Here is a 12,718-nt window from a genome sequence, read left to right on the forward strand (position 1 = left end):
TATAGATCCCAGGGATAAAGCAAAAAGGCGAAGCAAAACAAAACACGAAGAAAGAACTCAAAGAAATGTCGAATTAGATGAGTTCTACAGGATTCAGTGGCACCGGTTGAACCGGTGACTGTGCACCGGTCCAACAGGTAAGCTCCGGATACACCGGTGCCGTGTCACCAGAGCAAAGGGCCATAATGCCCAGCCAAAGCCGAGAGGCACCGGTTGAACTGGTGGTGCCAAGTTGAGGCACCGGTGCAGGCACCAGAGGGATGACCAGAGAGCATGTCAAGCGGCCAGGACGCAACTCTTCAGGACTGGTTACACCTGTGGTGCGTCGGTGCATTGCACCGGTCTAACCGGTGACAGCCACGTCAGCTGTCAGAGGTCAACGGCTAGTGCAGAAGCCATGAGTGACCGGTTGCACCGGTGCCCCCTCACCGGTCTAACCGGTGCCCTCGCAGAAAAGTGGCCAACGGCTACAAACGGCTCTATGGACTTGGTGGGCTATATATATGCCATCCCCGGTCATTTGAAGATTGCTGAAGTTGCTACAAGTCTCAAACACACCCAGGAAACTCTCCAAGCCAACCCAAGTGCTCATTGATCAAATCCTTAGGTTTAGCACTAGCTTTAAGAGTGTAAGTGCTAGATTAGCTCTTGAGTGAGTGAGATAGCAAGGTGTTGTACCTTGTGAGCTGATTCTAGAGTGAACCACAAGAAGATCTCGGTGCGCCGGCCCCTTGGAGTATTGGTGGCTCGCCGTCACGTCATTGACCCTCCGACTTGGTGTGGAGCGGCAACGACAATCTTGTACGGGGGACGTGGAGACCCCCTTCCTTCGTGGACAAGCTCCTTAGTGGAAATCGGGATCAAAGTGACTGTGGTTGTGTCCACGAAAGAGACTTGATTGCCGAGAAGCGATACTCTTAGCGAGTGCTTCAACAACATGGATGTAGGTGTGTCTTTGTGGCTAACCGAACCACGGGATAAACACCCGCGTCAAGAGTTTGCCTCCTTATATCCCGCTCTTTACGTTTCCGCATCTTACTAGCTTCCTTGTATGTTTTTACTTTCATAGAGTAATATCTTGATAGGAAAGACTATATGATGCTAAACTCTTTTGGGATAGGGGTTTTACTAGAAAAGCCATAGTTGCACATATAAATAGCATGTTTTAGCTTAACATTGTGCAATTTAGTTGGAGTCATATGTTAAGATTTTAAGTTGACTAATTCACCCTCTCCCTCTCTTAAGATAGAGCACCCGATCCGGTCTTTCAACATGCCAACACTGCGCAAGTGACACTTCATCCTCGCTCATTTCACACACAAGGGTTAAGCTGTCACGCTAAAAGACAAAGCTCAGTGTTAATAATCACTTGTGTCCTTGTTCCAGTTTTGCCGGCGCACAGTCTTGGAATCTTTCCCTCTGTATCTTGTTGACTCATTCATTTTTACAAAGGGGCACATATTATAATGATCAGATTTTGCATGTTGTACGTTCAACAAAGAAACAATGCAATCCAACAAAAGTTATGATATTTGAAAATGTATAGTGCTATCATATTATTTTTTGTTGTTGTTATGAATTGCATAAACTAATTAATAGCAAAACTTTAAAGTTGTCAAATATATAAGACTTCAATTTCTTTATAAAAATAGGATTGTGAATCGCAAAAAAAGGTAGTAGCATACAGTTTTACATATAAATAAAGAGCTTTTTACAATGATTGTTAAGTATCAATGGTACTCCGAGTACTTTTTCTTCTATTTTTTTTTCTAATCTTTGATCTGAGAAAGACAACTAGAAAATTGAACTTAAGGAGTTCTGGACTACAGCTGTTGTGTCCGTAAATATTTACCAAGGGCACTATAGTAAATATCCCTCTGTTGTGTCCGTAACGGCATCCGCAATAGCAAATCTATCTATGAATCGAGGAGAGAGGCAGCCACGTTCGCAAAATGGTGGAGTCGACTCCTACACCACAAAAAATATGGACCCCACATAAAAAAAAAACACATCTGCTTCATTTCCTCCGCCCGTTCCTCTATGGCTCCACAGATCCTTTTGCTTCCTAGCTTCCATCAGCTGAGCATTGCGGCAAGCGCGGCAGAAGGCCGGGGCGAGCATGGCGGCGGAAGCACCTACGACGAAAGCCGTTGTGAAAGCTCTTTGCAAGCGGTGCGGCAAGCGCGGTGGCAGTGATTCCGAGGAGGTCTATTCCTCACACCTGCAATGGTAATAAATCCCATCGCAGAAGGGTGGCGGTGCTCCGCCCCGCCATGGCTCCCCAGCCTCCCAGGCTTCGGCGCCGCCCCTGGCATCTCCGCCGCCACCCTCACTAACCGAGCTCGTCGCCGCGCGCCTTCGCCTTCTCCTCGCCCCTGCCGCCGGCACCCCCACCGGTTGTCCAGCCCCGCCCGGCCGGCGGTGCCCCCCCCCCCCCCGCCACCCGCCCCCCGACCCCTCCTCTATGGCCGGCGGCCATGGAGCCATCCCACCCCCCAGCAACTCGGGATCATAAGGTTGCCGGCGACCTCGCCAGCGGCCGCTCCGTCCACCTACCACCTTTTCCCGACCCCCCTCCCCTAGCTGTCTAGCTCACCGGCTGCCGCCCCCCCTGCCTGAGGTAGAAGATGAACAGGGCGGGCGCTGCTGCGATATGTCGGAGAAAAATCACGCGCGATCAATAGAAATTCCGGTGATTACGGCAAGTGTTGAGCCGAGCACCTATAATGCACAGCCGGTGACTATAGCGGCGGCGATTCCGAGAAGACGCACGCAGCACACCAGATCAATGCATCAGGGTGCATTAGACATATTTTGGCAATGTGGGTGTGAAATTACCCACTTATCCTTTTCTAATTATGAAAAAATCTTACTATCTTGCTATTGCTAATTCGAGGCTCCTTTCAAAACTCCACATGAAGCCACCTAGAATTCTAAGTGGACACTCTACAAAATTAGAAAAATCCTAGAAATTATCACAAAAATAAAAAATATCCGTCAGCTCTAATTATAATAGTCGTTGGATATGTTATCTTTTTTAACAAATTACCCACCTCTGCCATTATAGAAATAGATTAAAGTAACCCCTAAACATGTATCTAAATTACTCACCTCTGCCATTATAAAAAATCTAAAGTAACCTCCTAATCTACATGTAAATTACCCACCTGTCATTATAAAAAATAATGTAAATAATCCCCTAAATTTGCATCTAAATTATCCAACATGTATCTAAATTACCCACCTCTACCATTATAAAAAAAAAAATCTAAAGTAACCTCCTAATCTTCGTATAAATTACCCACCTGTCATTATAAAAAATAATACAAATAACCCCCTAAATTTGCATATAAATTATCCAAGTATGTCATTATTAAAAGTTAAAGTAACTCCTAAATCTGAATCTAAATTATATAGTTATAATAAATTATAAAAATATGCACCAATATAAAATTCTAAATTACAATCATGCCATTATTAATATATTATCTATATTATTATTTATCTAAAATACTACTCACGATATGTGTCACCATATATTCATGTATGATGGAAGAGATAAAAATACCAATTTGCAAATAAATAGTTTAATTAAATATATATTAAACATACATGGAGGTGTGACGCAAAATTAAAATCTTTTACAACTAGATAATGATAAATATATATTTTAGAGTATGTGTTGGAATATTTAATACATGAAAAAGTGTGTGAGATAATAATTATAATTATTAGCTATAAATATTATTTTTTATAAATTCTAATTAGCCCGTGCGGGAGCACGGGTTGATAGGTTAGTAAAATTAAATTGGGTACTTATTCCACCTCTTATAGTACTGGTTCCACCAATTTAAGTACTTTCTATTACTTATTTCTAGGTACTTCCTATTTCCCCACCATTGGATTCCTTGCTATGGATGGTTCATATTTTTTTCAAATATTGTAAAATTTCTCGTAAATATTTTGATCAATGCAACAGTGAAATAAGCGAATGGCATGGCGAGAACAGCAGTTTCCAATCTACAAAACCAAATATTTTTGTGTGAGTTGGGACTTACATTTTATTTTGAAGGATCGACCATGAGTGCTACTTTCAGTTCTCCCTATAGATAATTATGTCCATATTGTTCCTTATTTCCACCCATCATCCATATGTGCAGGGATCCATCCCCCATAAACTCAAAACTTAACAACCACCATATATATACCAGCAAACACTACCGGACTGGCCGACTTTGCCGAGTGTCGAATACACTCAGCAAAGTCCTTTTTGCACTCGGCAAAGGATTTGCCGAGTGCGGCACTCAGCAAACCGGACTCGGTAAAAAAAATGACGGCAAAGGCAGTTTTGCCAAGTGCCTTTTTTCGGGCACTCGGTAAATTTTTTGAGACCGGATCAGAAAAACGGCGCTTAAAAATAGCAAAATATTTTATTTTTACCCGGTAACCACACCAATCATTTCGCGTTAAATTGCGCGCTACGCGGTTATCGTGATTTGAACCCGTGACCTCTTGCTTCGTGCGTAGCCTCCTCTACCACTCCACCCCTGCATCACATGTGTCTAGATTCCATTTTGATTCTCCACAATTATACTAACCCGAGATTAAATTGTTTGTTTGAGGCTCTAAACGAATTCAAATAAAACAATTTTGAGCTACAAAGTTTTATAACTTTTCAAGATCTACAACTTTGATGTTGTAAGTTTTTGATCCGATGTCGTTTGCAAAATTTGAATTTCAAATTTAAGAAATTCAAACACATATTTGAAATCCTAAATGAATTAAAATAAAAAAGTTGTGAACTACAAAGTTTTTTAACTTTTCGAGATCTACAACTTTGATGTTGTGAGTTTCTTTATCCGAGGTCATTTAAAATACTCCAAAAATTTTAATTCAAAATTCATCCGAGACGCTTTGCCGAGTGTATTTGTATGGCACTCAGCAAAGAGAGACTTTGCCGAGTGCCAAAAACATACACTCGGCAAAGAATTTAAGCAAAAAAATTTAAAAATACCAAATGAACCTGAAAAATTACCAAAAATTTCACGTTAAGCAATCTATGTTGTCTATTGCCTATACAAAAAGTTTTGAACTCAAACAATAATTTGACCATCAATTTGACTTCAAATCTTATCGGATCCTTCTCAACTCTATGATTTTTATTCGGAGATGTATTGGTTTGTAAGCACGTACGTGACAAAAATGTGCGAAACCTCCTCACCTTTTTTCCACAACCTACACATATGATATTATGACATCTTGCCAAATCTCATAATTTTTAGACGTTGTTTGCTATTTTTAAAATTTTGAGAAAAATAAAAAATGGGTTGTTTGCCGAGTGCCCACCCTTTGGCACTCGGCAAACACCTCTTTGCCGAGTGCCAACCTCTAGGCACTCGGCAAACAATATTGTTTGCCAAGTGTCTTTTTTGGCAAGTGTTTTTTTATTGGCACTTGGCAAATAGATTGTTTGCCGAGTGCCCGCAAAGTTACACTCGGCAAACTCCTTGGCACTCGGCGAACTACGGTTTTCCGGCAGTGAAACCCCTCTTTACCAATAACTACCACATCTGTAACTGGATAATATATGCAGCTAGTGGCGATATGATGCCACTTTATTATCCCACGCCACACAATTAAGTTGTTAATTGCAACTCGGTACTGATCACTAGTAGCAAGTACCACTTCCTCTTGTAACTAAGAGGGTGTTTTGGAATAGGGACTTAAAAAAGTCCCAGGGACTTTTTAGTATTTAGAAGTATTAAATAAATGTTAATTATAAAACTAACTGCAGAACCCTGGGGCTAAACTGCGAGACGAATCTAACGAGGTATCTTAATCCATGATTAGCGAATGGTTACTGTAGCATCGCTGTAGCAAATTATAAATTAATTAGGCTCATTAGATTCGTCTCGCGAAAAAGCACTCAGCTGTCAAAAAACATTTATAAACATATTTTATTTAATACTATAAAATAGTAAGATTTCTTTTGATGTGATAGGGGACTTCTGAAAAAAGTTTGGAACCAAACAGGGCCTAACTAGGGTGCCATATACCCTGGCCAATAAAAAAGTGACAGCAACAAGTGTTGGTCCCCTGGCCCACCTGGTAGGCCCCCCTCTTCCCCCTCCCCTCAGCTCCCCTGCCCTTCTCCTATGATAAATACCTTGCCATGAGCCAGCCCACTCCAGAACCACACTTGCAGCTGATCAATCAAGTAGGGCTGAGAGTAGAAGCAGCTAGCAAACCACAATTGTTAAGCTCCAACACCTACAGACACCAGAGCTGTGATTGTGTGAAGTGATAACACTGAGGGAGGAGAGAGAGAGACAAGGATCAAAAAGATACATCGACTGATCACCATGCCGCCTCAGCTGGAGCACGATGAGCAGCAGACAGCGGGAAGTGGCGGCCACCGAGCAGCGCCGCCGCCTCCTCCTCCTCCGAACATGCTGCTCACCTTTAGCAGCAGCAGCAGTAGCAGCGGCGCTCCCTCTTCTACTTGTGTCGCGACCACCACCACGACCACTGCCACCACCAACTCCTCCGGCGCCGTCGTCCATCCCACCACCTCCAGCCCACCGTCGTCGGCCGCTGCTAGCCTCCGCCCCGCCGCCAACTCCTTCCCTCTCGTCCTCAAGGTAACCTGCTGGTTCTATACACACACACACACACACACACATGTGTATGTTTTTTATCTTGGTAATGTATATATACATGTAACTATGTGAGTATCAAGTATGTTAATGTTAGTAATAGTGCTATATATCAACATATGCACGTGATGACTGATAGATGAGACGTGTACATGCATGGTCTTGTGCAGTTCGAGGAGGTGGTGTACAAGGTGAAGCTCGGCCAGCCGACGGCCGGATGGTGCGGCAAGCTGTCGGCCGCGGCGAGCATGGCTGTCGGTGGCAGCGGGGACGCCGGGAGGAAGAAGAAGGCGGTGTCGGCGGCGGGGTCGTCGCCGGCGCGGGAGAAGACGATCATCAGCGGGATGTCCGGCGTGGTGCGGCCGGGGGAGATGCTGGCGATGCTGGGCCCGTCCGGGAGCGGCAAGACGACGCTGCTGACGGCGCTGGGTGAGCGGCACGGGCACGGCGGCCGGGCGCTGCTGTCGGGCAAGATCACCTACAACGGGCAGCCCTTCTCCGGCGCCGTCAAGCGGCGCACCGGGTTCGTGACGCAGCACGACGTGCTGTACCCGCACCTCACGGTGGCCGAGACGCTGTGGTACACGGCACTGCTCCGGCTGCCGCGCGCGCTGGGCGCCGGCGAGAAGCGCGCGCAGGCGGAGGCCGTGGCGCGGGAGCTGGGCCTCGCCAAGGTCGCGCACAGCATGGTCGGCGGCGTGCGCGGCGTGCGCGGGCTGTCCGGCGGCGAGCGCAAGCGCGTCAGCATCGGGCTCGAGATGCTCGTCGACCCCAGCCTGCTGCTCCTCGACGAGCCCACCTCCGGGCTCGACTCCACCACCGCCGCCCGGATCGTCGGCACGCTCCGCCGCATGGCGGCCGACGGCGGCCGCACCGTCGTGGTCACCATCCACCAGCCGTCCTCGCGGCTGTACCACATGTTCGACAAGGTGCTGCTGCTGTCCGCCGACGGCTGCCCCATCTACTACGGCCGCGCCGCCGACGCGCTCTCCTACTTCGCCTCCGTCGGCTTCGCCTCGCCGCTCTCCCTCAACCCCGCCGACCTCATGCTCGACCTCGCCAACGGTACGCCGCCATATGCACCCACCCCTAGCTTGCTTACACCCATTTGCGCACAAATATTCCCCTCTCTACCTTTTCACGATGCCTTCCAATTCATAGGGCACATTGGCATGTGCCATTCCTCATTCCATTCCTTGCGCTGACGTCATCCATTCTCCTCAATAGCAAGCAGCCGAGGTGGGTGAGAAATTCAGCCCTAGCTATTTCCTGGTAGGCCATGAGAAAAAAAACAATTGGGACAACTCTCCAGCATTGCAAAGGACACATGCCATTACCATTTACTGAAAACATTTTCTTCGCCTACATCACTGGCCCTATGGGTGGCTTGTGTTTCACTGTGGTTCAAAGCCGGCATGCCACTTCTCACACGAATTAGCTTTCGACCAAGATTCAGAAGTGGTACCGGAGGAACAATTTGTTTTCGCAACCATAAGTACCTCTTTTCGTTTCTTGCTATTATAAAATGGGTCGCCAAGGTCTTCCCTTGACGACCGTTTCAGTTAATGTTTAACAAAAAAAAAACGAAGAGCGAGGAATCGGGTCCGTTGGACAGTAGTTGTTCAGTTAACCACTTGAAAAGTTAAGAACAAAATAAAGCGCGGAACAATACCACAGGCTCGGAAAAAAACATAAAGAAACAAAAAGAAATGAGCACATACATGGAGGGGGAGCGCGAGCAGCGCAAACAAATGTGTGCCAAGATTGCGTTCTTGATACGGTGTGCGCGTGCAGTTGGTCTCCTGGCCCATTGGGGGTCCCCTGAGGAGAGTGACGGTTTGGTTTCTTTAGCTTTTTTTTCCACTTTGATCTGCGTCATGAGCATCCATCACCATCTTCATCTTCATGAATTACTAATTATATTGTTAAATGGATTTACTTCAAGGAGCAGTGAGATTCAAGTTGCATAGTAGGTATCTCCTAAAAAAAGTTGCATAGTAGGTAAACTATTCCTACGTAATTTACATATGCGAATTCTCTTATTAATCGAAGTGCGAAGATAAATATTTACGTTGCTTAGTGGGAGATCGTAATATATCAATCAGATTTAGGTAGCAGAGCTTGAATAATTGTGAGGAAAAAAACTTATATTTTCTATTTGCCTCCAATGCAAATAATGCTCGGACAATTCTACTAGTTTTCGAAAATCGGCCACCACTTGAAGGAGTGTCACAACTCACAAGTCACAAAGGAGCAAAATGGGCAACGGCAACGATGCAGTTGTGGGGGTTGGGTGGGGGGAGACATGGACAGGGACACACTCCTCTGTCCACTCCCAATCTTGAATTTTTCCTTTTTCATACGACCAGTGGCTCGATCTCTCTGAAAAAAATGGCGGACACTTGTCGAGCTCGTGGAGCCTTTCTGTTCCGACCACTGTGCTGACGCGCGCTGTGCGTGCAGGTATCGCGCCGCAGACGGCGAGCGGCGACGGCGACGGCGTGGCGGCGGTGACCGGCGGCAGCGAGAGCGAGCACAAGGAGGTGCGGGCCAAGCTGGCGGCCGCGTACGAGCGCCACATTGCGCCGGCGGTGAAGCTGGACATCTGCGCGCGGGAGACGGCGGCGCCGCAGGCGTCGGCGGCGCGGCGCGGGCCGGCGCCGTCGGAGTGGACGACGGGGTGGTGGACGCAGTTCGTGGTGCTGCTCCAGCGCGGGCTCAAGGAGCGGCGGCACGAGTCGTTCAACAAGCTGCGCGTCCTCCAGGTGCTGAGCGTGGCGAGCCTGGCGGGCCTGCTGTGGTGGCGCACGCCGGCGGCGCACCTGCAGGACCGGACGGCGCTCGTCTTCTTCTTCTCCGTCTTCTGGGGCTTCTTCCCTCTCTACAACGCCGTGTTCACGTTCCCGCTGGAGCGGCCGATGTTGCTCAAGGAGCGCTCGTCGGGGATGTACCGGCTCTCCTCTTACCTGGCGTCGCGCGCCGCCGCCGACCTGCCCATGGAGCTCGGCCTGCCCACGGCGTTCGTGGTCATCCTCTACTGGATGAGCGGGCTGGACCCGCGGCCGGGCCCCTTCCTCCTCTCGCTCGCCGTCGTGCTCTACAGCGTGCTGGTGGCGCAGAGCCTGGGGCTCGCCATCGGCGCCGTGCTCATGGACGTGAAGCAGGGCACCACGCTGGCCTCCGTCATAACCATGGTCTTCCTCATCGCCGGCGGGTACTACGTGCAGCACATCCCGCCGTTCGTGGCCTGGCTCCGGTGGCTCAACTACAGCTTCTACTGCTACCGCCTCCTGCTCGGGATCCAGTTCCCCAACGGCGGCGGCTACTACGACTGCGGCCACGGCGCCCTGTGCCCGGTGGCCGAGTTCCCGGCGATCAAGGCCGTCGGGCTCAACAACCACTGGGTCGACGTCTGCGTCATGGCGCTGCTCCTCGTCGGCTACCGCGTCGTCGCCTACGTCGCGCTGGACCGCCTCAAGCCGAGGTGAAATTATTACGCCATGGCTGTGACCAAGCTGCCCGTGCACGAATCGATCCATGGAGCAGTAGAATCTGCTTGATGAATCAGCTCAAAGTCAAGGCCAGGAGAGATCTGGAGTAATTAACTGGACGAGTTAGTTAATTAGCTTCTTGTTTAACTCTTCGCCGTTTCTCGGAGGGATGCACGGTGTGAGGTGATTAGTGCTTAATCGGGCGATCAAGAGGTAGAAGAAAGGGTTAATAGCGGTGATCACTGATTAGCGAAATAATTATTAGATTGATCTGTGGCGAGAAGAGAAGGAAGCACTCGGTGCTCTGTATAATACAAGGGGAAATAGTACAATACAAACCTGCAGCCATCAGCTGCAGCTCCTCTCTGAGACTCTGAAAGTCTGAATGAGTTCCAGTGCCATTTATAAGATCACCAGAACGATTTTGTTTCATGAGTCCCCAACTTCCCAGGACCATTGTCGAATCTAATTGGCAGCACAAGTGAGTGACCAAAACATCTTGTGCAATTCATATTCGGCCTCCTGAAAAGAACTGTTCATGATGAACTGAACAGAACAGGCCTGGACAGAACAGCGGCCTGATGAACTGTATGAGAGAGACGCAAGAACACGAAGATTTTCCAACAGTGTTAGGAGACGAGCAGACATGCCGACCCGGGCTGCATTCTCCACTACGAGGTCTTGCTTCACGACCCATGGGCCCAATATTTCCTTGCCGCAACGCCGGTCTGCTTCCATCGGCTGCCTGTTCCACACCTTCAGATTAGCACCGTGTTAAAAAAACGGTATCAAAACAAGTTCATCCAGAAATTCCTCCATATTGGGTATAGGATATCTGTTCTTGACCGTAATGGAATTCAATCTTCTACAGTCTACACATAATCTCCATTCCCCACTCTTCTTCTTAACCAGAAACACAGGAGATGCAAAGGGGCCAGAACTTTCTTGGATCATCCCTATTTGCAAGAGTTCCCTCACCTGCTTTTCAATTTCATCCTTCTATGATGGGTTGTATCTGTAGGGCTTCAATATAAATGGTTGGGCACCAGGAATAAAGGGAATATAATGTGTATGTCATCTCTTTGGCGGTGAACCAGCAGGTTTCTCAAAAAGTTCTATAAATTGCTCCAATAGGTGCTATAGTTCCTGTAGTGGAATACTCTGCAGTTGTAGCTTAGTACCATTGTGAGGGAACCATGAATAGTTCCAAAATAGTTCCCAAATACACCATATGTTATCATCTTTTTCAAATTGTTGGACTTGAGATAGAGAAATCTTGCCCACAGATGGTTCCTGTAGTGGAATACCATGCCGTTGTAGCTTAGTACCATTGTGATAGAAGGAGAACCACTTTTCCTGTCAATGAATTTCGATAGGGCTGTGCATTTCTAACCAATCCATACCAAGGATGATATCATAACATTTCAGAGGCAAGATCTTGAGGTCCACAACAAAAAATGCCCTTGAATAAATATTTGCCATTGCCTAAGTTCATAAGTGTAGAGAATAGAAGCTCCATTAGCTATTCTGATTTGTACAGGCTTTTGAAGTGAACTCTAGTAGGGAAATTAAGTTGCTAGTTGTTCACTAATAAAGTTGCTTGAGCTACCAAAATCAATCAGCATGAATGGTTGATGTCCATACAGACCCACTGTCCTGATTGTTCTTGGGGAATCATTACCATTCACAACATGAATAGACAATGCCATCAGATCATCACCAGAATCATCAGTGGCTTCGACATGTAACTCAGGGATAGCAACAGGGTCTTGGAGAAGTTGCCAAAGCTTCTCCACAACATGTAACGATACAGTGGGAGCACATCTGTGAGTGGGTTCCCTTGTCAGCTCTTCCTTCAATAAGGCCAAGGAACTAGCAGAATCCAAGTCAATGGGCTTTCGAATAAGTACAACAGACTTAATATCATCCTTCAAATCATCAATGAATCTCCTGGTAGACAAAGCATTATTGAAAGTGGGGTCATGTGCTTTTAGCTTATGAACTAACTCATCAAAGCGCTATATGTACTCAGACACACTACCAGTTTACCTAACATGGAAGAATTGCCTAAGTAGGTGGTTAAATTGATCTCACTTAAATCTAGTGCTTATAGCAGAACATAGATCCTTTCATGAAAGTTCTTTCACAATGGCATCAATAGACCGAAGCTAAAAAGCTGCTGAAATTCAGAGTGGCCATCTTCACCCACGTGAACAGGGACATCATAGAGATCGAAGTAAGTTTCAGAGTTGCTTTGCTACATTTTGGGATTACGACCATCAAACTGAGGGAAATATAACTTAGGTAAAGCAGATGACTAAGCAGCAGTGTGCATAAAGGAATTTGGAATCGAAGTAACAGGCACAAAGAGCACTAAATTCAGATGTTGGTCTCGCACCTTTGACCGGAGGTAGTGTAAAGGTGGTGAACACCCTGTAACCAGACCTCCGGTAGTTTTTTTTTCTCGAATGCATGGGAGAGCTGCGCATCAATATATTAAGAAGAAGAAAGGGGTAAAGAACCCCAAGGTGTTACATATATCAAGCCCTGTAGTCCGCCCTTTTTTCAACC

General features: G+C 47.1%; 1 protein-coding gene across 1 annotated transcript; it reads left to right on the forward strand.

Annotated features, from left to right (window-relative positions):
- Window positions 1–6,171: 6,171 nt before the first annotated feature.
- LOC120679273 (ABC transporter G family member 14-like) lies at window positions 6,172–10,577 on the forward strand. Its single transcript, XM_039960819.1, has 3 exons — window positions 6,172–6,641; window positions 6,827–7,721; window positions 9,120–10,577. The coding sequence occupies exons 1-3, from the start codon at window positions 6,363–6,365 to the stop codon at window positions 10,142–10,144; spliced, it is 2,199 nt and encodes a 732-aa protein (XP_039816753.1). The 5' UTR covers window positions 6,172–6,362; the 3' UTR covers window positions 10,145–10,577.
- The last annotated feature ends 2,141 nt before the right edge of the window (window positions 10,578–12,718 follow it).

This window comes from Panicum virgatum, chromosome 6N (assembly GCF_016808335.1).
Source record: "Panicum virgatum strain AP13 chromosome 6N, P.virgatum_v5, whole genome shotgun sequence".
NCBI classification, from domain to species: Eukaryota; Viridiplantae; Streptophyta; class Magnoliopsida; order Poales; family Poaceae; genus Panicum; species Panicum virgatum.